Source organism: Telopea speciosissima, chromosome 6 (assembly GCF_018873765.1).
Source record: "Telopea speciosissima isolate NSW1024214 ecotype Mountain lineage chromosome 6, Tspe_v1, whole genome shotgun sequence".
Classification (NCBI taxonomy): domain Eukaryota; kingdom Viridiplantae; phylum Streptophyta; class Magnoliopsida; order Proteales; family Proteaceae; genus Telopea; species Telopea speciosissima.
This window is the reverse complement of record NC_057921.1, coordinates 36,881,129-36,904,849: the sequence shown is the minus strand read 5'-3', so window position 1 is coordinate 36,904,849 and position 23,721 is coordinate 36,881,129. Positions and strand designations below refer to the sequence as shown.

Here is a 23,721-nt window from a genome sequence, read left to right as displayed (position 1 = left end):
TGGACATGCATAGCAGGAATGGATACCAAGATACTTAAAATTTGGAGCCTGTTTAGTTCACAATCTAAATGTAAGAACTTCCATGGGTTTTCCCTCAGTATTACTAACATAGGTATCAAGGCGGAAAGGCGGAAAGGCAGCAAGGCGACCAAGGCGTTGAAGAGGCTCCAAAATCAAGGTGACATCAACAAGGCAGACCAAGGCGTCCGCCTAGGCAACCAAGGAGCCTGGTCGCCTAGGTGACGCCTTGATAACTATGATTACTAATGACATGTCTCCACCCTTGAACACTTCTTGTGCATTAGTTTCATACCTAATAGAATCCGCCAGCAAATATCTCTTATTTCTTCTCCAAATAATAAAACTCTCCAAGAAAACTTATCAAATTATATCTATCGATCCCAAAAAAAAGATAATCAAATTACATAAGAGATGATGAAGAGAAGAGAGTGATCGAGAGAACAAGGTCAAAAGGACTGATATTATTTTATTATTAGGTGAACTATTCATTCAATGGTGCATAGTTATTTGCATTCTAAATATTCCATGTGTGAACTACTCGTTCAATGGTGCATGGTTATTTAATTATGAGGTCTCATAATTAATATTCTAATTTAGACTGTTAGTCCAAGAAGCTGTAGTGTTGAATATGGTTTTATGCTTCTTTTAATATTGAAGTACTTCTCTGATTTCTATTTCTTTTTCATAACTTCCCAATTTTCTATTTGTCTCATTTCTTATCATACTTAACTTTAAGTCATGCTGATATCAGAAGGGGATGTAATTATTCCTTTCAAGCAATTAGTAAGTATGTAAATTACTTTAAAGATAAAAAAGGATTCTGACATCAGCTACTGTTCATGTATCTTGCTTTTTATTTGACCATAGATGATGATTTGCATGAGAAAGTAGTATTTGTTTCTCTTGATACATGCATACATAGTGTTTGTGTATTTCCGCGGAGTAGAAAGTAGAAAATAGAATGTATCCACACAAAATATAAAGATCATACCTGTCGGATGAATGTTGATTTTCCACCCATGTTTGGTCCTGTTATAATCTGGAACCAACTCTTTCCCCTTACCTAACATAAAAAACATAAGGAGGTAAAAAAAAACACCTAAAATCATTTAAAGGATAAAGCAATCATTGTGTGTGGGACGGTATGAATACTCACAAGTCTACAATCATTTGGTATAAAATTCACCCCATCTTGAGCCTCCACACAAGGATGCCTACTTCCTTCAAGTATAATATCCCCATCATCCTGCAATTTCAACATAAAGCCAAAATATACTTAGGACATACATTTATCAAAGAAGACCAAGGGATACATGGGGAAAGGAGAGGTACAAATCATTACAGAAGGAGTGATGTCTGGTCGGGTGTACGGAGTAGGACAACTAGTAGCCAGATCAGAAAAACTAAGCAATACATCCAGTTCTGAAAGAATCCCAGCTAAAGACTCGAAGACCTGCACATGGAACTTCCATGAATTTTGAAATAATTCCTAAGAAAAAATCTATTCTGTAAAGTTTAAGTACCTCATGGAAACTTGCTGCAGTTTGAACTACTCGAACAACCAGCTCTTTTTGACAACTAGTATACTCCTCAAATAGTTTCAGATACTGATCCCCTAACTTTTTAAGCTTTGTGTTTGTAAACTTGACCCCATCCTTCCGAGTTTCAAGGACAATAAAATGAGTAGTAAGCTTCTTCCTAACTTTTGGCTCCTCTTTTTTTGTGATTCTAAAGACATGTCCAAATTGTGTGCCTTTGTCTAACTTCAGTGCCTTGTCTATAGGAAGATCAAGGTCATTGGCAATTTGTTTATGTAAATTCTGTATCTGCTTCTCAACTGCATCTCGCTCATCCTTCAGTGCTGATAGTTTTGGGTCATAACTAGAAGATATCATGTACTCCCCATTCTCAAGCTGGTCCAGGTCAACAGAAGCTTCAACAAGACCAACAAACTTGTTCAAGTGATCATCATCGGTCCAGTACTCAAGGGGATCCAGATACCTGTCCTTAATCAATGTTAAATATTGCCCATCATAACGCTCCAGGGCACTTTTGATGTAAGGAAGCCGGATACTAGACTGCATTAACAAAATAAATATTCAAAAGCATACCACAGTCGAATTAAACACCAAATGAAATATAAAGAAGAAAAATATGCTCTGCAGAGCCACACAGACCAATGTAGGATTGAAAAATCCATTATTGCGTAATTCGAAACATTAAACTCCGAAAAAAGAATTAAACAAACAAATGTTTTAATTTATTTTTCCTGTTCGTAACAATAAAAAAAAATTGAAATAGAAGGAATGGATATTACCTGATAAAGTTTTACTATGTGTTGCAGACTAGCCCTTTTCTTTTCAAGAGTATGCATCAGGCGCTCTATATCTGAAATTCTTTTTAGATGCTGCCTAAGATCCTGACGAAGAGCAGTATCCTCCACAAATGTATGGACCAAATCCAGCCTACAATTGATCTCATTCACATCTAATAGAGGTTGTTTCAACCACCTGTTTAGTAGTCGTTTTCCCATGCCAGCAGTACAGGTTCTATTCATAAGACCAAACAGGCTAAAATTTTTGTTTGCATCTGTTTTGCTTTCCAGAACATTTAATGCTCTCATAGCAGCAGAATCTAACCTCATGAAACTGTCAAGGTTATAACGCCGGATGGTGTAATTCCCATAGTTGCTCTCATCCGCTAGTAATTCTGCATAAGAAAGTAATGCCCCCAGAGCCCAGGAAGCATATTCAAAGCTGGAAAGCAAATCACGAACTGGTTCAATAGAACCTTTGACAAGTCGACCAAGATCCTGCACCAAATCTCTTGACTTAAATTCCGTTTTCTTTCTCTCAGTCAGAAGCACGCCGCATCTAGACAATGCATCAAGCAGAGTTTTGCTCTGGATGGACTTTCCTCCCTCAATTGGCAGGAGACACTCTTTGCAACCAAGAGCCACCAAAGCTGACTCAACATTTGTTAATTGGCTATCATCAATAAATTCTGCCAACCCAAGTATCCTCTTAGTTAGGTCCAAATAGCCCATTCCAACAATGCACTCATTTTCACGGAAGTTTGGGCATAGTGCAACAATCACAGGAGAGTCCTGCATTTCATTGTTGGCAAACAAGATATCTTCAAAACTACCAAGGTTTCCTGGTGTTCCACTCTTTGTCAACCTCCAGTTCGACCCACTACCCTCATAGAGCTCCAAAGTATGGTCTGTTCTCTCCAGCAGGAGATCACGGGCAATGGTTTCAAACATATTTTTACTGACACTCACACTAGAAATACCATTAGAGCCAGTACCCAGCTGCCGCATAGCAGTAGTCGTATGATAGTATGTCTTGGCAATGAACATCGCATTATCTCCGTGGGCAGTGTAGTAATCCTGAACAAAATGTTATTACACAAATAGGAAAAATTGACAATAGGAGCTAATACATAGATAAAGGCATTTCAGTTATAATGAATGGAAACAGTAAATGTAAGGGGATATAATGATAGAAGGATGGAAGCGATTTAAAATGAGAACTCACCCGACGATCAAATAATCGAACAGCCCTTGGGTCCTGCAGCAAACAAGTAGTAAGTGAGACCAGTGATACCAAGTTAGAGCATGAGAGGTTATTCACAATTTTTCCCCCATCAAATAAAGAGGAAAACTAGAAGGCAGGTCTTACATTTGGTAGGGTTTTGAAGAATGAAATAAACCCTTGAGCTTGCTTGGCATCTACAGTTTCAGAGCACAGAGGTATTTTTAGTTATATGAGCTGAAACAAAAACCTATAAGATGCAGACTCTGACAGAGAGAGAGAAGCTGTCATGGAGAAAGATGGTGACGCTAGGAAAGGGTCATACCAAGTTTTAGCTCTGGCAGCTTGTTTTGCTCCTGCAAATTATCCTCCATTTGAAGCACTGTAAGAGAGAGGGTTCTGTAAAATTTTGGATTTGTAAGTACTCTTAAACTATCAATCGAACAATATGAAGAAGAAAGAGGAGTTGGGGAGGGAGGAGATGAAAAGTGAAATGAAATATTAGGTAATGGCAATGGCGGGAAACAGACCTCGGGTTTTGTGGGGTGCTTGTTGCTCTTCTATGGAACTGGAACTCCAAGTGTGAGAGTTAACGGCGACTTGACGTTGACGAGAGTGTTCCTTTGTTCCAAATCCCATAAAAGGCTGGATCGTGATCCTCTACGGCGCGCTGCCCGTAGCGGCCATAGCACGGCACACACAAGGTGTGGCGCAATGACCGCCTTACCCCCGCTTGGGCAAGGCGCTCGGGTAGGAGTAAGGCGGTCATTGCGCCACGCCTTGTGTGTGCCCTACTATGGCTGCTACGGGCAGGCAGGCCGTAGACGATCTGGATACAGGCTAGATCTTGGTTCATGCTAGACCGATTTCATTCCAAGTCTGGTCCTACAGGTCTGGTCACCACAGAGTACGGCTCATTTATTTTTTGGGCAAGAGTTCTTTGTAAGGGAATGTGCCTTACGTGCACGGTGGCATCAACAGGGCAATTATAATCGCCTTTCATGGGTGCGGGGTGGTCATTCCACCGCCTCTGTGTCTACGCATAGGGCGCACACTCCCCCATAGAGGACTTTATCCCTTATTTTTTATGCTATATGGGGACATGAATATATATGGATTGGGAAACTATTTTCTGTTCAGGAGTGCGACTCCTACGGGGGCTAGTCATTTCCCCCTCCCCCATGTGTCTGGGTGTAGGCCCCCCCCCCCCCACAAAAAAAAAATAGTTCTTCATATGGATTTTACCCTTAGAGTTGTTGAAGAAATTCAAGTAGGATGTCAATGGGCCAGGATTGCCCTAAACCCTAGTCCAGCCCTATGAGCCTTAACCTAAACCCAAACTTAGCCTGGCCCGATCCTAATCGGCCCCAAATAGCCAATTACACCCTCAACTCAACCCAACCCTGGCAGGGTTTTCCCAAGCCTGGCCCTAAATATCTTGACTCATTGAGTTGTGAAACTAACAACTAGTGACCAAGTGGTCGAAATAGAGGAACACCTTTGCAACAAGGACGACTCTCTATATATTTTTAAATATATATTATATAATATAGGTCGTGGCTTCAACCCAGGCACGGCCCAGCCTTGTCCAAGCTCATGGCAGGTTTTGGCAGTCGAGTTGGCCGAGTTTTTTTTGATACCCCTAAATTCAAGACATCAAGTTAATTTAGGTATAATCTTAACTAATAGAGTGGTTTTCCATTAATATGTACTCTCTTAAATATTTGGATTTAAAGATCGACCTTATGCTAATGTGATAGTGAATTTTTTTGGGGTGGAATAATGTAGTTAATTGAAGGAAGCGAAATGCAAGCACTAGGAACAAAGTCTTGTACAAAATTTATGACCTAACCCCACCCCATAGAGTTGAATTCCTCTGCACATACGTGCAACATGCACGTAGGGTTAGAATGAAATATGTCTAACGTCTTTTTAGAACCAAAGTTTTGTACAGAACTCATGAACTACCTCACTCACATAGAGTTGAGTTCCTCTACACTTACATGGTGTTGGTGCTTTTCCAACACTCACAAAATGGCGTAGGGATGGTGTAGGTGCAGGCGTGCCAGAACCTTTGACGCAAGCTCAAACGAGGCTAAGATTGCCTTATCTGACTTTCAACTAGGGAATTTAGGGTTCCCTTGTGCTTGAGTAACTCTAAGGACCTTTGGGTTAGACTAAAGGGTGTAGGTCTCAATGGAACTCAAAAACAACAAGAACAGAAAAAGGGAAATATGCAAAATACCTAAGAAGATAAATGCAGAAAGACAAACAACTCCACTTAAATAAGGAAATGACAAGCATTAAGTCATACCATCACACATAGGCGGATAAACTCTTGACTTCTCACGACAGAGAACCTAATGATTGAAGAATACATCTCCCAAAAATGCAATAAAATAAAGAGATTGAATAAAAGACAAAAGCTTAAAAGATAAAAGTGTTGAGTTGTTGCTTGTTGTGTGTTCCTTCAGTGAAGCTCTTTCCCCTTTTATAGTTGGAGCCCACTAGGACTCCTGCTTGGCAGTTGCCATAACCGCCATACCCATGGACCCATCACTCAATCAGCACCACGTGTCCCAGCTTCCCACATGATTTCCTTTTGCGAGGAGGAGTGCCTCGTCACACCCCTCCTTTCTCTATCACCTCCTGACGCGGTGGGCCATCACAACTACCCAGCGCTGTTGACGCTTCATCTCAGCCGCCCATCTCTGGTTCTGCCGATTTCGCCACGTGGCCACGTATCTGGTCTCCCTTTGGCTGAAAAGTGAGAACCAACACGTGTATGTTGCATGTATGATCAGAGGATGCCAAATGTCTTTTTCAATCTCATAAATACTCTTCTGCATCCTTAATGGCAGTTAAACAGGCGCTTGACATCCTTTAATTTCGTACCTACAATCTATAAATACGTGCAGAGGAACTCAACTCATACATATGTGTGGATTTAAAAACTTTAGATTTTCTTATTTCATACTTTTCAAGTCTACATGTAACTGTAAGGCGCTGTAGTGATGGTCAGTGTAGACTTTCGTAAAAGGGATGGTTCTATTGCTAGCATGTGATTTAAGTGATTGTTCTACTACACATCTAATGGCTGATGGAATCATTTTATCAATTCGATTTTTATTTTGCTTCTAAGTGAAAAAGAAATAAAAAAAGAAGAGAATCAAAGAGCTGGAAAATGGGAAAAAGGACTTTGTCCACGAGCATGGCTCGTGCACCCAAACATAGCATGTGACGAAATGATCGTCCCACCCTCATTAAAGGCGGAAATTCCACCCCTATTAATTCTTGCCTATGCAATCTCATTGGCCCCCGCATTAGCTTAGGGGCCATGCTCCCAGACAAAGAATGCAACCTCTAGAAAAAATTAAAAGAGAAAGTTTTCCTCCACCATAGATGAATGAAAAGTACAACCAGCTAAAGTCATTATTATTCTGCCCTTCTACCTCTAGATGAAGTCAAATATACCCATTCCCTCATATTGATGCCTATACCACTACGTAATGAACTCATGATCATGGGATTCCCTCACACATAGGTGAAGATAAAGTGGGTCCAAGGGAGATAAACAGTGTGGCTGACTCCCTAGCACGGAGGGCACTGTCGATTACATGCACGACAGTATGGCCTATATCCACTCCTTGGTTGCGAGAGTTATGTTCACTCTCCAATCTTTGAGATGTTTTCATGTTTCTAAATAAAGTTTCTTCTTTTTTTTTTTTTATCCCGAATATTATCTGGGACCCGGGGAAGCCCCTAGAATTTTATTAATTGAAATGGAAGCAAACCAAAACAAGTACAAGGGGGGGACATTGCCGCCTTACCCCAACCCAAAGGAGAAACATCTCTCAAAAACACTCGAAAACCCCAACCCTTACAGCAGAGAATACAAAACAAAGAAAACCTACGTTCTAAGAACTGGAAGATCGGTTTTGTCCTCCCAAAGGATTTGACGAAGCTCTCTTGGAGTCTCTTCCCCAAAGTGAAAAGTCTTATTGGCAGTTGTTTCACAAGCTAACTTTGCAAGCCAGTCTGCCGCCCCAATACTTTCCCTGAATGCAAACATGACGCAAGCCCGAAAAGAGTTACCCAATCTCATGATCTCATGAAACCAGTACCATCCCTTCCAAAGATTACACTTACCTTGATTGACCATTCTAACTGTCATTGTCAAACCCGAATTTACCACCAATTCTGACAAACCAAGATTAACACATAAACTCAACCCATCCCACAATGCTCTTAATTCAGCAATAGAATTAGTACTAACTTTCCAAAATAATATATCCTTCAACATCTATTAATGAGTCCTAAAACTTATAACTATAAATTTACATCAACATCCATCCATCAAAAGTACATCCCTATGTCTATGTTCAACAAAAAACTAATTTATGTAAACTATTTCTATAAATCTAAACCATCTACTAGGAAGGTTGGACACCTTTCCCTCTAGGTCTCCGGATGCGATATGCATACTGATACTCCACATGTGTGTGCTTTGTAAAAACATTGGTAGCTATGGGGTGAGTAGTTAAGTTAGTGAGAAGGAATGCAATTCATATCATGTTCATGAATATAAAATCATGTTAAGCTGTAAAACAATATACTGTAATAAAAAGGTAATATATCATTATATCACTTATAAAAAATTGTCATTGTTTTGCACATGTTTTTTTGTAAATATTTGAAGGAAGAGGATCCTCTACATAGCCCAAGTGTAGTTTCGGGCCAATAAGGGAACCCCTGTTGGAATCTGACAAAAGGGGGAGAAGCTTTTATGACATATCACCCCCACACATGAACTGTGAGGGGGGTGTGCAATTTCACTTTTGAGCTGACATTGTACCAAATTTTTTCCCATATTTGAAATTGTAGGATTTACCTTCATTTAAATAAAAAGGTACGTATATAAAATACATAAAGGGAAAAAAGTATGATTGCAATTTATTTGACAAGTTAAGAGATGTGAACAAGAAAATCCCTATAAAAATTTGAGGAATGAATTAAAACACATGTTGGTTCAACCATTAAAATAGGACCAAGTTTTTTGTGTGAACAAAAGAAGGTGTCCTCCTCCCATCAAGTGGTCTTAATGGCCCACTAGACTGCCCATTTGGAAAAAATTGGGGCAGAAATTTTGTTAATCCTATTTACATGTGTTTGTATAGTCTATTTTATCCATTTCTTGGACTCAAATGAAAAGTTTTGCATATGAATGTGGGGAGATGCTTACACTATTATAGTAATACCTAAGGAAAATGTGATTTTAAATGTGTAAATCAGATGGGCTCAGGCCAGGTAATGTCGTAACCCAATCCAAGTTAGGCCCATCTAAGCCCATTCAAGTGCTTTGGTGTTTAGTACTACATCAGAGAGAACTTCAAATTATTGGCTCTTTATATGTTGGGTGTTTGGTAATAATAAACTACCGAGCTCAGCAGCGTGAGCTTGTAACCCATGCGAGGGCATTATGGTGATTGAACGTTGGTTCAGCTCATTGTTGGGTGGGGTTCATTGATGCAATTAACTGGCTTACCCGATCCAAGTTGAGGGTTGAACCATGTGGTTCAAACGAAGGCTTGGCCCCCACATGGCTACTAGAGTGGAGGGCACCGTGCCAGGCTGGCTTCACAGAGCAACGATTACCTCCCGCACTCTACAGTGGAAGGATAACGAACCGGTGTGTCTTGGGCCCACTATGCCCCATGAGCTGATCTCAATCGGACTGTCATCTTTTTTCTAGGAGACTTGGTTTTATTTTGGTTTGGTTTTGGTTTATTTGGTTCTTATTTTTGCATATATGTTTGATTGATATCGACCTATGTTTAGTTTGATTTCAGTTTACCTTGTATGTATATTAAAAGTGTAAGAGATCGATGTATGGTTGTGTAGTGCATGCACTAACACGAGGGCCAATGAGAACGCATGCAAAGGCATCAATATAGATGCGGTTTTTTTTTATAGGGGCAGAGAGGTACTTTCGGGTGCTCTTGTGTTTGGCCACAGGAGCCATGCAACCAGGAAGGCGCTCCTACGCCTAGACACAGGAGTATGGGAAAGTACCATCTTGCACCCTGAGATATAAAAAATCCTATAAATGTTTATGCTCTTGTGCACACACTCATTGGTCCCCACACTGGTGTTGATGCTACACCTTCGCATGCTCGTGTTGCATATATATTTGATATCGACCTATGTTTGGTTCGATTTCAGTTTATCTTGTATATATATTGAAAGTACAAGAGATCTTTGTTTTGTTGTGTAGTGCATGCACTAATACAATGGGTAAATGAGAGCGCATGCAAAGGCATCAATATAGATGCGATTTTTTATTTTTATAGGGGTAGAGTGGTACTTTCGTGTGCTCTTGTGTTTGGCCACAGGAGCTACGCAACCAGGAAGTGCGCCTATGCCTAGACATAGGAGTACGGGAAAGTACCATCTTGCACCCTGAGATATCAAAAATCCTATAAATGTTGAAGCTCTTGTGTACACACTCATTGGCCCCCACACTGGTGTTGACGCTACACAGCCAAAATTCAGGGATGTAAAAGGATCGAATGTGAATTGAATGTGATCAGATTCAGATATCTCCTAACCGGATATGGATGCAAATCAAATTCGGATTTTCAACTATCTGTTTACATCCCTAACTTGTGTAACCAAAACCTTCCTCCCCAGGGTGGATATAATGCTACTTGGTCGCATGGCTCCTGGCCATAGAAGCGCACTAAAGTCCCACCCTACCCCCTGAGAGATAAAAAAAAAATCCCATAAATGTTATGCTCTTGTGCACACTCTGATTGGCCCCCCTACACTGGTGCAGGCGCTACATGACCAAAATTTAGGGAAGTAAACAGATTGAATATGGATCAGATGTGATCAAATCTGAATATTTCCTAAACAGATATAGATATCGCTAACCAGATATGGATGTGAATCGAATTCAGATTTTTGACTATTCATTTACATCCCTGACTTGTGTAACCCAGATCTGTCTCCCCTCGGTGGATATAATGCTACCTGGTCATGTGGTTCTTGTGCTCAGAAATAGGAGTGTGTGGAAGTACCACCCTACCCCTTGAGGTATAAAAAATCCCATAAATATTGATGCTCTTGTGCACACTCTCATTGGACCCACATTGGTGTATGTGCTACACGACCAGAATTCATGGATGTATACGGAATACGGATCGGATGTGATCAGATCCAGATATCTCCTTATTGGATATAGATATCCTTAACTTGATACAAATGCAAATCAAATTCAAATTTTTGACTATCCGTTTACATCTCTGACTTGTGTAGCTTAGACCTTCCTCCCCCCTGTCGGATATGATTTGCTCATAATCCATGTCTCTCAGTTGGCTTAGCTATTTTCCTTGTCTCTAGAACTTGTCGAACCTTCAAGAACCCTGAATATCATTAGATATTTAATTTTTATTATTGATTGATATCTAATCGGAATCCGAATCTGGATATCCTCTGACAAATACAGATGCCCATAAACAAATAAGGATGCGAATCGAATTCAGATTTTCGACTATCCATTTACATCCCTAGACCAGACAACGATCTCTTGCCCTAAAAATTATGAAGGGAAAAAAGTGGAATTTAGTTTTTTATCGGTTTGATTTAGTTTCCAATTTCAATTGGTTCAATTCAATTAGATTTTTATCGATATCATAAAACCCACCCTGAAGTTGGCCCGATAAGGGTTCGGTTTGGGCCGAAATTTATCACCCACAAACTCAGGATACTATTACTCTGTGCCATTATCTTATGTTCACAGTTTGCTTGTTAAAAACAATGGTGGAAAAAAAAAAAAAAAAAAAAAACCAAAACAGAAGAGACTACCAGCTAGAATCACCCATTTCACACAGACCACAAATGATCTTTGTGCAAGTATTATATGATAAGGAAAAATGATCACCTTGTAGGCATCATATGCCCTCTTATGCTCTCTCTCCTCTTTTACACTTTTTTATCCTACCTAGCATGTGGGTCCTTTAGATACAACTTGTGTGACACCCTTTCTCATGTTGCCATTTGCTTGGTGGAGGAGATTCCATTGTACACTGATAGAGTGTCGATCCGCTGTCCAATTTATAATTAGTCAAAATCAAAATTTGTGAAAGCACTTTATTTCAAAGAGTTTCACAAAAATAGTAAACATAATAGATTTCAGATTTAGGGGGGGGGGGGGGGGGGGGAGTGGGGATAGGGACTGCCATATGGCACTAGGTGAAAATGGGAGAGTCGAACCCATGTTTCATACTATAGTTAGGATTGGTTAGACATGTGGTGCTCTAAGAGGTTGAGTCTCATGCATTCTAATTGTGTCTTGAGATGATTTTGAAGTTCTACTGCACAGCCCTCCTCTGGCTAGACAGGTGTTCTCCAGATCCTCTACTGCCGAGCTGCCTAGTAGGACCGTGCTGTCAAAACACAGCAAGGTACGCAATGATCGCCTTACCCCCATTCAGGTAAGGCGTTCGGGTAGAGGTAAGGTGGTCATTACGCACCTCACCATGTCTTGGTAGCACAGTCCTGCCCGACAGTAAAGGATCCAAATTGCTCCTCTTTGGCTTCCATCTTCTCTCTCTCTCACTCTCTCTTATTCTTCTTCTTCCTTTTCTTTACTGGTTTGCTGGTTAGGTTCTGTTACTCACATGGTATCAGAGCTCTATTAATAACAGATTGATCTCTCTCAGTTCTGGTTTTGATAAACTCAAGGGCTTCTCGTTGAGGGTTGCAACACCCTATGATGTCTATTTTCTTGTGAGGTTGTAGTTGATGATAACTACGATAAATTAGGGTCTCTATTTTCTACTTAGTTGTTTTCATGGGGTGAAGATCGACTGCAACCAATAAATTTGAAGATAGAAGTGTGCCACTTGTTCTCGTATTCTGGTTTTTCATATTATTGAGATCTCAAATTATTTTTGACCCAACCAATGGATCATTCTTAGATTTTAAAAATGACATAATTATAAGGCAGTTTCAACTTCTTCTTTTTTTGGCTAAAGGGTCAGCAAATTGTATTAAAATAGAATATGAGAATGATGTACAAGAGCCCTTAGAAAAGGGAGAGAGAACCAAGACAGAGGAGGTTTTATCTAACCACCTTTGGCAAAAAAAAACCATCAGCGGAAAGAAATAAAACCACTATCAACAATAACCGAAGAAGAAAGAAAACAGAAAAATTCCTCCCACCTTCGGCAAAGCCATCAGTAGGAAAGGAAGTTACTGATACACTCAATAAAATCTGAAGAAAGATCTTCCAGAAGCATCCCAATCCAAACCATTTGCAATAAAAGATGGCGCTGGCGTCCAGTATTGGGAGGATCAAGACTTGGCTGCATGGTTAGCAAGGCGATCTGCAACCGCATTGGTTTTCCTGAAACAGTGGATAATGCGCCAGTTGATACTGTTCATAAGATGGTAAATTGCACATCACTCTTGCCGAAAGGACCATGGAATTTTCTTTTGGATGATAGCATATACCACAGCCGATGAATCACTTTCAATCCAAAGGTTCTCCACCCCAATATGAATCACATTTTTAAAACCTAAAAAGAAGGCAGCACACTCTGCCTTGTAATTTGTACCCACACCATTATAGGAAGCAAAACAGCTGACCGCCATCCCCTTGTTATCTCTGAAAATTCCACCTGAACCCGAGTGTCCTGGGTTTCCCAAAGAACTACCATCAATATTGAGCTTGAACCATCCTGGAGGTGGTGGATGCCAAACTAGTTCAATGATTTTTTGCGCTGGAGCACTGGCAGTACAAATCCTCAACTTCTTGGAGAGAATTAATTCTTGGATATTAGAAATGTGAGCTGGAACCAAAGAAGCAAAATCTTGAACAACAGTAATAATTCCATTGCTCACCTGCTCTGGAAAACGTTTAATATTGTCAAACCGTCTTCGATTTCTTTCAGCTCATATATTCGCAGGAATAATAATCACAAGCGAAAGCCAAACTTTAGGTAAAATACTACCTGTAACCCTTCTCTTCCACCACGAGAAGAGCTCTTCAATGGAAGGGAAACTGCACCATCTATGATTGAAAAAATCCATCAATTTTGACCACACAAGAGAGGAGAATTCACAATCCAGAAAGTGATGTAAGAGGGTCTCCTCCTTATTATTACATAACTCACATCGGGAAACCAGAGGCACACCATGACTATGGACTTTGTCGTCTATAGGCAAACATCCATGCGCCAAACGCCATCCAAAAAGACTTGTTTGGGGTTGAAGGCCCTTCATCCATACCATACTCCACCACGAGGCCTGATGTGAGAGACCCGTAAGGCATCCCAAGCTGATGAAACCGTGAACTTTCCAGATTCAGATAAAGACTAGATTTTGGTGTCTTGGCACAAAGTAGTAGGAAGAGGAATCTCGGCAATCTGATCAGTGACTTGTTTAAGCTCAAAAGATAGATTTTTAAGGAATTTCCAACTACCATCCTCAATGAAGTTAGCCATAGAAGCCGAAAGACCCTTAGGCATCTCAAAATCATGTGATAAAAAATCACTAACACATTTGTTTCCAATCCAGCGGTCATACCAGAAACTAATTGAAACTCCATCACCTCTCACCCAACTTTCAGACAGGGAGACAAAATCCCAGACTTTGCGAAGCCCTGGGGGGATGGATGAGGATTTCGAATTCATCTTGAGAGAGCCATCAGAAGCAACAAACCTTCCACGAAGGAAACTAGCAAAAACCGAAGGATCAGTCTTAACAAACCAACAAAATTTAGCTAATAAAGCTAGATTAATATCACATAACCTTTGAACTCCAAGTCCACCTTCATTACACGGCTTACATAAACTACTCCATTTAATTGTGATTGCTTTAGCGGTGGTAATCTCACCAGTCTAGATGAAATTACGAAGCCAACGATCCATAATTTTAATTGATTTAGCAGGCCAAAGATAGATGAAAAAATTATGGACCGGAATGCTACACATAACCGACTTGACCAATTCAATTCTGCCGGCCATTGAGAGTAAACGACCCTTCCACCTTACAAATTTGGCTTTAAACTTATCCATGAGAGGAAGGATAAGGTTCTTTTTAACACGCCCCTTGAAAAACTCCACTCCCAAATAGCGAGTTGGGAAGGAACACTCCTGAATCCCAAGAATATCAATGATACGAGACTTTCTCTCAGAGGGAATAGATCCAAGGAAAGCCTTGCTCTTCTCAAGATTAAAGAATTGACCTGAACAACCTTGGTAGGCATCAACGAAACTTTTGAGCCGCCTTACACACCAAATATCCGCATTCATAAAAATAAGAAGATCATCATCATATAGTAGATGAGAGGGAGTGAAAACCTTCCTAGGGCCGGGGATACCTTTAATATGGCCCTTGCTCCGAAGATCCTGCAAACCGCGGCACAACACTTCTTTAGCTAAAATAAATAACATCGGGGCAAGAGGATCACCTTGTTTCAGACCACACTCCACCTCAAAGAAACCAACAGGGCCTCCATTCACAAGAATCGACAACCGGGTAGAGATCATAGATTGATGGATCCAGGAAATCCATTTTCGATGAAACCCAAAACGCGCCAGCACGTCAAAAAGAAAAGCCCACTCTAATGTGTGATAGGCCTTTTGGACATCCAATTTCAAACCCATGCAACCTCCATGACATTTAGAGAACATCATATTCGTTAGCTCCAAGGCTACACCAATGTTGGAGAAGATAATTTTTCCTTTCTGGAAAGCACCTTGTTTCTCTGAAATTAGCTTGGAAAGTAGGGGTGATAACCGAGAAGCAAGAATCTTTGAAATAATTTTATATTAAAATTCCCAAAACAAATTGGATGTAAATGGATACTATCGGAAAATAATCCGAATACTGATTAAAATCGTCAAAAAATCCGAATACTTAATAATAAAAATTAAGTAAATAATGATTTCAAGGGTTTTGAAGATTAAATAAGTTCTAGAATATGATGAAAAGAGAATCATGATCTAAGAGATATGGATTGAGAGTGAATTGTATCCGCTAGGGAGGAAGGTCGGGTTACACAAGGCGGAGATGTGACGGATGGTCGAAAATCAATCGATCCGCATCAATCCGTTTAGAGGTATCGTGACAGGAATATCCGCTCGATCACATCCGATCCGTATCCGATCCGAATCCGATCCGTTTACATCCCTATGCCCAACCTTAATAGCATTCATCACCTTAGGGATTAAGGTGATGAAATTGCTATTAACCCCCTTAGCAATTATTTCCTCGATGAAATTTTTTTTGATAGCATTGCATACATCATGACTCACCTTGAGAGGATAACCCATGACTAAAATTACTTTTTTGAATAAGATGACAATGGGCAAATTGATAAGGTTACAATAAGATTTTCCTTATATATATATGGGCATGAGATCTCTACTTAGTCTCATAGTCTCTACACAAGTGTCTGGGCCAATGGGTGAGCACGCTTGGGTATCTACCCCAGAGGGCAAAGGCGTAGGGATGTAAATGGATCGAATTTGGCTCAAATACGGATCGGATGTGATCAGATCCGGATATTCCTGGCCAAATACGGATACTTCTAAACAGATTCAGATGGATTCAGATGTGGATCGAATTCGGATTTTTAACCATCCGTTTACATCTCTATCTTGTGTAACCTAGACCTTCCTCCCCTTAGTGGATACAATTCACTCTCAATCCATATCTCTTAGATCATGATTATCTTTTCCTCATATTCTAGAACCTGTTGAATCTTAAAAAACCCTCAAAATCATTATTTACTTAATTTTTTATTATTATATATTCGGGTTTTTTCCAGACGGATTTTTATCGGAGTATTTGGATTTTTTTCCGGATATCTCTAAATGAATATGGATATCCCTAAATGGATACAGATGCAAATCTAATTCAGATTTTCAATTATCCATTTACATCCCTACATAGGCGTCATCTTACGGTGCCATGTGAGAAGGCGTAGGAAACACCACCAAGTAGACATCGTTTTCCATATATATATATATATATATATATAGGGAGAAAGTTCTCTGTGCTGTAGCGAAGGCTGCGCCCAGACACATGGGCCTGCCACTTAGGGGGGCAGGGTGGTCATTGCGTCCACCCCATGTGCCTGGGCAGCCTGCGCTGCGGCACAGAGAACAGCACCCCATATATATGAAAAAAATTCTCTGGCCCCTATGAAAGCTAGGCAGAAATCTCACTCCCAAGATGCCTTTGCGCCCCCTCTCATTGGTCCCGTGCACACGCAGGGGCCACAACCCCCAGAGAACGGTCTCCCAAATATATAGAGGTTTCAGAGGTTCTTTACTTTCTTTACCCATCTGATCTTGAGAATAGAAAAAACGCAGGTACAGATGTTCTTTACTTTCTCCCCTCTCGCGTTCTCACAGATTTAAGTTGTAAACTTATAAGATAGCTGATCAACCCGAAACGTGGAACGATCGTTGCTATAGCTCTCCTCTCAGTGAGATTGGAACAATTGAAGCAGCAGTCAGGACTGGAGCAGCTCAGACAAGACAAAGGAAGAAAAAACAATGCCGCTTTTATCTGTAATGCCTACTTGCAACAATTCTCATTCTATCCCAACAAGGGTAGTTGTAAGTATCTCTTTCTCTCTCTCTCCAAGGAATATTGGGGTACTGAATGAAGGTGGTGCTTCTTATCTTTTCTAATTTGATAATTACGATGATTTTCAGAAGTCATACTGGAAGGAAGATAAAAAGGCAGTCCCAGAAAAGCACAAACAAGAAGTCAAATTTCTCAGGAGCTTGGCTCCCCCTCTAATGGCTGCACTTGTGGCATTATTACCTCTCTGCAACCCACCGGGTAAGGACCACAATTCTGCTGCTATCTCTTTATCTTAATTTCTATCTTTTTTCAGCATCAGAATGCCTATTTTGTGTCTTTCTTCCTATAAAATACCTTAACACTCCCCATTGGTTTTTGAGGATTCATGACCACAATTTCTTATCGTTAAGAAAGTGACGAGGTGTGCATGGCATAGCCACTTATCTATGGTTGACCATAATTTCTTATCTTTGAGAAAGTGATGAGGTGTGCATAGCCGTAGCTACTTAGCTATGGCGTTTTTTAAGAAGTTCTTGTTATTCTTTCAATTCACATCCACTCAGAGGGACTGGGCTATAACTTTCGATTATCTGAGATTCTGAATGGACCTGATCTTTCTTCAGTTGTAGTTCTATCCCTCCAATTGATGATTATGCCGAAGGTGAAGGGGTTGATTTTGCATTTTATGTTTAAGTATCTGGTGTTATAACCCGTGTCTCTTTGTAATTCTTTTCATTCTTTTAATATGAACACTCAAAGAGTAAATCATATTCTTGACCTTACATTAAATAGGGTAAGTCTAAGATGAGTTTTGTGCTCTAGAATTTAGGTTAGTCGCCGGAGGTTTTTTTTTCCCAAACCTGTGATGGGCTATAACGAATTTTTATCCTATTCTGTAACTGCACGGTACTGTACTACATCGTGCGGAGGTTGCAGAGGCCATGTGCACCATGTGGGGCCTGCTGTGTCACATGGCCTCTGCAGCACCGCACTGTGTTGTAACAACAGAGGATAACGATTTGGCTTATAACAGACTGGATTCAATTGCTTTTTATTTTCAATGAAAGAAACAAAAGACAATTAAATTAGAAAAATAAAAAATAAAAATTGATCTTGTTGCATGTTCAGCCCATGGTTTTAGTGCACGGTATTGGAACGGGTATTGGCAACATGTAAAATTGATACGATATTGATACGGTATCGGCCTGGATCGGTTGTATCGGACAAATTTACCCCTGAAATTCCTTAAAAAATGAGTTTTCTGACCATTTTACCTCTTGTCCGTACCGTTCTACCAATACAGTATCGATATCATCGGTATCAGTGACTAGCAAAACCGATATGTATCGCTCGATACAGGCAATAGGATACCAATACTTAGAACCATGGTTCAGCCTCCAACCCTTGAGTCTTACCTTCATAGTGAGGTATCCCATAACCTCCATCATAGCATTCTTGCAATAATTCAAGAAAAAATTATAAATTTAATACTTAAAAGTAGTCATAACTGTGGAGTGATTAGGCTTCGCTCCTACGATGATCGGGAAATCTATGGACCCTTTGATTTGGATTGAAGCTTCAGTGACGTCGTATAAATGTGAAATAACTGGTTTGAGCCTTTCCAGGCGCAAATTCAATTCATCTTCTTGAACGCGTGAAAGAATAGCAAGTTGGTTGAATTACCGTTGTCCACTAGTGTATCCTCTGGACTTCAAAGTTAGCGATTAAAATATTAATCACCATGGTATCATCATGGGGAGTTTGGATCCCCTCAAAATCTTCATTCAGAGAAAGAGATGATCTGCCCCGTTTTTGGCTTTTTTTTCTCAGCCACTCGGTGGCGTTAACAATTCTGGCATGGACTTTGGCTATTCTGTTAGAAGAGATCTCTGACGTGACAGACCCACTGATTGTAGCGATTACTCCCGCCAAGGGGTTCTCCCGGGGTTGTTCTTGCCTTTGATTAGTTGGGCATGTGTCCCTCTCCCTCCTTCAATCCTCTCTATTGTTATCCTCTCTTCGGTCATACCGCCTTCGATCATCTCGGCAATCATCTCTCCGCATGTTTTCCTAACGCTCTTGTCTACAAGGTTCTTGCGGTTTTCGATCATCTCTTCTCATATATTGTTTGAGGTGGCCTTGCTGAATTAGCCTTTCTATCTCCCTCTTAAGATGCCTGCAGTAGTCAGTATTATGGTCATTTTCACTGTGGAATCGACAATACTTAGATACAAATTACTTCCACTTGAGATTGCACCCAATTTCTAGAGTAGATGCTCCTATCATTTTTCTTCGGTAGTCTTGTCAATAGAAATCCCTATATAATATTGAATCATGGATTGTAGAATTTTAGTGTTTTGGATAATAAAATCTTAGGGGCTGAGCTGGGTCCCAGAGACTATTCGGGTAAAAAAAACATAAAAGGATTGTAGAACCTGTTAGTGCTCGTGGTAGTGTTGTCATTGTTGGCAACAAGGTTTGGTAGCAGTGGTCATCAGCATATGGTTGTGGGCACAGTATTCTGTTGGTCAGCAGGGTGTATCTCCGCCGTAGGCGCAGGGGTTTGGGCTTGCATTTTCTTACTTCCCGCCCAAAGGGCATTTATTGGAAAGTATATATATTCACTTAGAATGACCGAAAACGCACTTTTGGAGCCCTAGAGAAGAAGGAAACCGAGGAGAAGTTGTATTCCAACATTCTGTCGTGGTTCAAGAGCAGAGGCGCGAAGGAGATCATCTGAAAACCTCGATTTGGTGTTGGCGATGGATTCGAGTGCTTGATTCGTTCTATTGAAGATCTCACAGCATTAGCTTGGAGTTGGAGGTTTGCCTTTGAGGAGGTAAACGTGATCACAAACCATTACTTCTCTGTTCTAGGTTTAATTCCTGTTTTTGAATGTATTGGGTAGAATCTAGAGTGTGATCTGTTTTAGGTTGGGTTTGTGATTGAATTTGTTTATTGGGTTGATTGATTGTAAGGCTGAGGCCATTATTGTATTGGGATTGAAGTCCTTGCCCTCACTGAGGTGAGAGGTTGAAGCAGGGTAAGGGGTATCCTGGCCGTAGGGGCGGCTTATTGTATCTAAGTTGAGTATTGGGCATATACGAAACCCCGAGGGGTATTGCTCCTTGGACGTAGCCTTCACATACTGTGAGGTGAACCACGTATATCTTGTCTCGTTGCCTGTTGCTTGTTGTTGGAGACTAATCCCTGTTTTGTAGAGTGGGTTTACAGTCTTGGTAGACCTGGCCACATTCTGGTGGTGCGAAGTGGGACTGTAAGCCACCGTGTTGTTTACAAAAAACACCAAAAAAAAAGGAAGCTGATTCACCCCCTCTCAGTTTGATCCGGTGTTCACAGAACCTATGTCAATCCATCAATTATTGTGATGACTATTTACCAAACTAGACCCAAAACAAACATAGGACTGTGATGTACCTTTTTGTTCCAACCATCGTTTGAACTCCATTTAGTTCTTTTTGAAATATCACTTCTTTCTAGAGAAGAAGCATTTGGGTTCCTAATGCTCACTTTCTTCAAAGACATTTTTCTTTTTTTTTTTTGAGCCAAGACTTGCTTGCGTCCACCATTTTCACAAGTAATCAGACGTGCACTTTCAATTAACTCATTCTTCAATCTCTCATCCTCCTAAACTCACATGGTCATAAACACATTAATTAATCACTTATGTTGTTTTTATTATAAGAGATCTTAAAGGGTCCATACTCCTTCAGAAGAGTATTGAGGATGAAATATACCAGAAAAGACTTGGAGATTCCTAAAAAAATTCAGATGAGCCACTATGTCCCTCATCTACATGATGCGCTCACACTCCTTAGATGCCATTGTACTTAAGGGAGTAAAATTTCTCTATTCACAAATTGGTTGTCAATTAGTTTTTCTTGTAAACCTACTTGTTTTGTACTTAATGTTTTAATCTAGTAGATCCACAAAATTGTCCCCATAAAAAACTCCATTGCTTGATTGTTATCATTCCATCTTATTCCAATATATGAAAATTAGCTACTTCCCTAGGGATCGATACCAATTCTCATACATTAGTTGAAAGAAAAATGACGTTAATCGCATTCGTTTATGAAACTTGCCTTTCCTTTACTTTATGGACTTTATGGTAGCGATTTTGTAAATATATCATCAAGAACCCAATAAAATACTCTAATATCACTACCAAACCTTATGTGTCACATGAGTTCCAAAATTACATAAATAACAAACTTTATAAGGCTATTATAATGTTTTGAATCATCACACAATGACTTAAAGCATCTAATGATATGTAGTGCCGCATGACACTACCATTCATCATGAACTAGCACAAAATTGCATGTCAAAATACCCTATGTTTGTTCAAAACTCACAAAAAAACTGGTGATATATAATCCAAAATGTTAATTAATTTCATAATGTAGAATCCAAACAAGCCCTTTGGAATAAATCAAGCAATTCTTAAAAGTGCATCCAAATAGGACTTAAGGAATAAACATTAACAACCTGTATCACCAAGGCACCACAGGATTTTGTCCTACATAACCTCATGGGAGTATCGAAAAGTATACTCTCGTAGTAGGGGTGCAAGTTTGGCCCTGACGGCCCGAACCCACCTTGGCCCGCCCTGAGCCCGAATAGGGCCTGGGTTGAGATACCTTGACCCTGAGGGTGAGTTAGGGTCAGGAATTTCTGACCCTGCGTCAGGGTCGGGCCGGGTCAGGGTTGAGGCCTTGGCTGAGCCCGGCCCGGCCCGGCCCAACCTGACCCTGTCTTCTAATTTATGTTTTTGTTCTTGTTCTTTCTTCTTCTTCCTAGCCTGGCAAGCCCATGCATCTTCCTTTCCCAACCTAACCAGCCCATTCATCTCCCTTTCCCAGCTTGGCCAACCCATACATCTCCCTTTCTCAGCTTGGCCAGCCCATGCATCTCCATTCCCCCCACGGCTAGGGCCAATCAGGGTCAGCCCGGCCCGACCCTGAGGGCGGGTCAGGGTTGGATTTTTCTGGCTTGAGTCAAGGCCAGGTTGGGCTTGGGCCCAGCTAAGGAGACTCAGGGTTGGGCTAGGGTTTTAATAGGCCCAGCCCAACCAGACCCTGTTGCAGCCCTATCCATTAGGATAGAAAGCTGTCCTCCCTCAATGCTTAAAGCTATAAGAGGAAGAAGAAGTCCTTCTTAGGTGATACTAAAGAAACAAGCAAACTGGTTTGTAATAGAAACAAAACAATGGCCTAGTTCAAAGCTGGCTCGGGCACAAAAGGTCCAGGACCAGTCAAAATTCAACAGGTCAGTGGGTCGGGTAAACAAGATAAAATCTCAGGTTCTTAGGTAGGGTTATCAGGTCTAGTCATGACTTGTAGTTCATGTTAGTACACATGCGCACAATGTATGTTAGCAGACTACCCTAGTGCACTTTAGCAGGTGGCTGTATGCACAACTATTGGTTTATGGTTTTAATACAAATTGATGAACAAGGCCACCATGTTTGCTAGTGTTTTCGGCTTGCACAGTTGGAGACCTGTAGTTAGTGACCTACAGGTCTCCAACAAACCCAAAAGCCAAAAGATAGTGTCTTGAGTGAGCACAATGTTATAGAGAACAATCTGATACCATATGTTAAACTAAAATTAAAAAGCTAATTATGAGATTAAAAAATAACATAATATTGGATCAATATACTTCCGATCTTTAATACTTAGTTGGTTCAGAAAAGGTAAGGCCTTACAATCCATGAGACATATAGATAATCTACTTAAATTTTCATTATCTTGAATAAATCTTTGTGCAACTTTCTTTACTTTTATCTTTATCAACTGTCATTTCTAACTCTTCTCCTGTGTAGTATCATTTGGACAGTTTATTGATGCTCAAAGAGGATCAACACTTTTTCGTCAAGCTTGCATTGGATGTCATGATGGGGGTGGAAACATAGTTCAACCTGTACCACTCTCGACCATTCAAAATTAATAAATCCTTTCTATTCTCTCTTTTGCAAACCTTAATCAAGAATCTTTGTTTCTTAGGGTGCAACACTCTTTTTACAAGATCTACAAAGGTAACACAAACTTCAAACCCCACTTATTTTTAGCTAATGAGAGACCTTTCAATAATTAAACCCAGCTGGTATGCTATAGAAATGGCATTGACACAGAAGAGGAGATATATCGGATCACATATTATGGAAATAGAAGAATGCCAGTGAGTGTTCCCGACAATTACCAATGCCAATCTTGTGCACATGACCTATTACTTTGTCTCAGGTAATCAGATTTTAGGTTCTATGCAGGGCTTTGGGGAAAATTGCACACCAAGGGGCCAATGTACATTTGGGCCTCGATTGCAGGATGAGGAAATCAAACTTTTGGCAGAGTTTGTGAAGCTACAAGCTGATCAAGGGTGGCCAAAAATTGAAAGTTATGGAAATTGATTCCAATAATAAAAAGAAGACCAACATCAACAGCGTATTTGGTCACAATAAAAATTAGGTTGTTGTGTGACTCCACAAACTATGTAAACTCAATAGCTTAATAATGAAAGTTGTGGTTCTCTTTTT

The 23,721-nt window shown here is 40.3% G+C and overlaps 4 protein-coding genes across 7 annotated transcripts in view; 2 read left to right on the top strand and 2 right to left on the bottom strand.

Annotated features, from left to right (window-relative positions):
- Positions 1–4,069, bottom strand: part of LOC122664174 (DNA mismatch repair protein MSH2) — a 53,983-nt gene extending 49,914 nt beyond the window's left edge. For both annotated transcript variants that reach the window (XM_043859887.1, XM_043859888.1), the window contains exons 1-8: positions 3,883–4,069; positions 3,705–3,754; positions 3,561–3,593; positions 2,339–3,412; positions 1,545–2,099; positions 1,364–1,474; positions 1,178–1,267; positions 1,013–1,084 (exon numbers count right to left, since the gene is read on the bottom strand). In XM_043859887.1, coding sequence (XP_043715822.1) covers positions 1,013–1,084; positions 1,178–1,267; positions 1,364–1,474; positions 1,545–2,099; positions 2,339–3,412; positions 3,561–3,593; positions 3,705–3,754; positions 3,883–3,931 — 2,034 coding nt within the window. In that variant the 5' untranslated portion in view covers positions 3,932–4,069. The remainder of the gene's footprint in view (positions 1–1,012; positions 1,085–1,177; positions 1,268–1,363; positions 1,475–1,544; positions 2,100–2,338; positions 3,413–3,560; positions 3,594–3,704; positions 3,755–3,882) is intronic.
- The window catches only part of LOC122665696 (arabinogalactan protein 20-like), a 28,654-nt gene that overhangs the window by 2,457 nt on the left and 2,476 nt on the right, over positions 1–23,721 (bottom strand). The window contains exons 2-3 of the mRNA XM_043861847.1: positions 11,387–11,411; positions 10,727–10,734 (exon numbers count right to left, since the gene is read on the bottom strand). The gene's annotated coding sequence lies outside the window, so the exon portion shown is untranslated. The remainder of the gene's footprint in view (positions 1–10,726; positions 10,735–11,386; positions 11,412–23,721) is intronic.
- On the top strand, positions 17,062–23,606 carry LOC122664176 (cytochrome c6, chloroplastic-like). 3 transcript variants are annotated; one of them, XM_043859890.1, is made up of 6 exons: positions 17,062–17,191; positions 17,291–17,420; positions 23,011–23,108; positions 23,192–23,223; positions 23,303–23,366; positions 23,455–23,606. In XM_043859890.1, exons 1-6 carry the CDS (start codon positions 17,129–17,131, stop codon positions 23,593–23,595), a joined length of 528 nt encoding a protein of 175 aa, XP_043715825.1. In that variant the 5' UTR covers positions 17,062–17,128; the 3' UTR covers positions 23,596–23,606. The 3 variants fall into 3 exon arrangements, with proteins under 3 accessions (XP_043715825.1, XP_043715827.1, XP_043715826.1); XM_043859892.1 differs by having other exon boundaries at positions 17,078–17,185; XM_043859891.1 differs by having other exon boundaries at positions 17,078–17,191; positions 17,294–17,420.
- LOC122664178 (cytochrome c6, chloroplastic-like) overlaps positions 17,295–23,721 on the top strand; it is a 33,179-nt gene continuing 26,752 nt past the window's right edge. The window contains exon 1 of the mRNA XM_043859893.1: positions 17,295–17,420. The gene's annotated coding sequence lies outside the window, so the exon portion shown is untranslated. The remainder of the gene's footprint in view (positions 17,421–23,721) is intronic.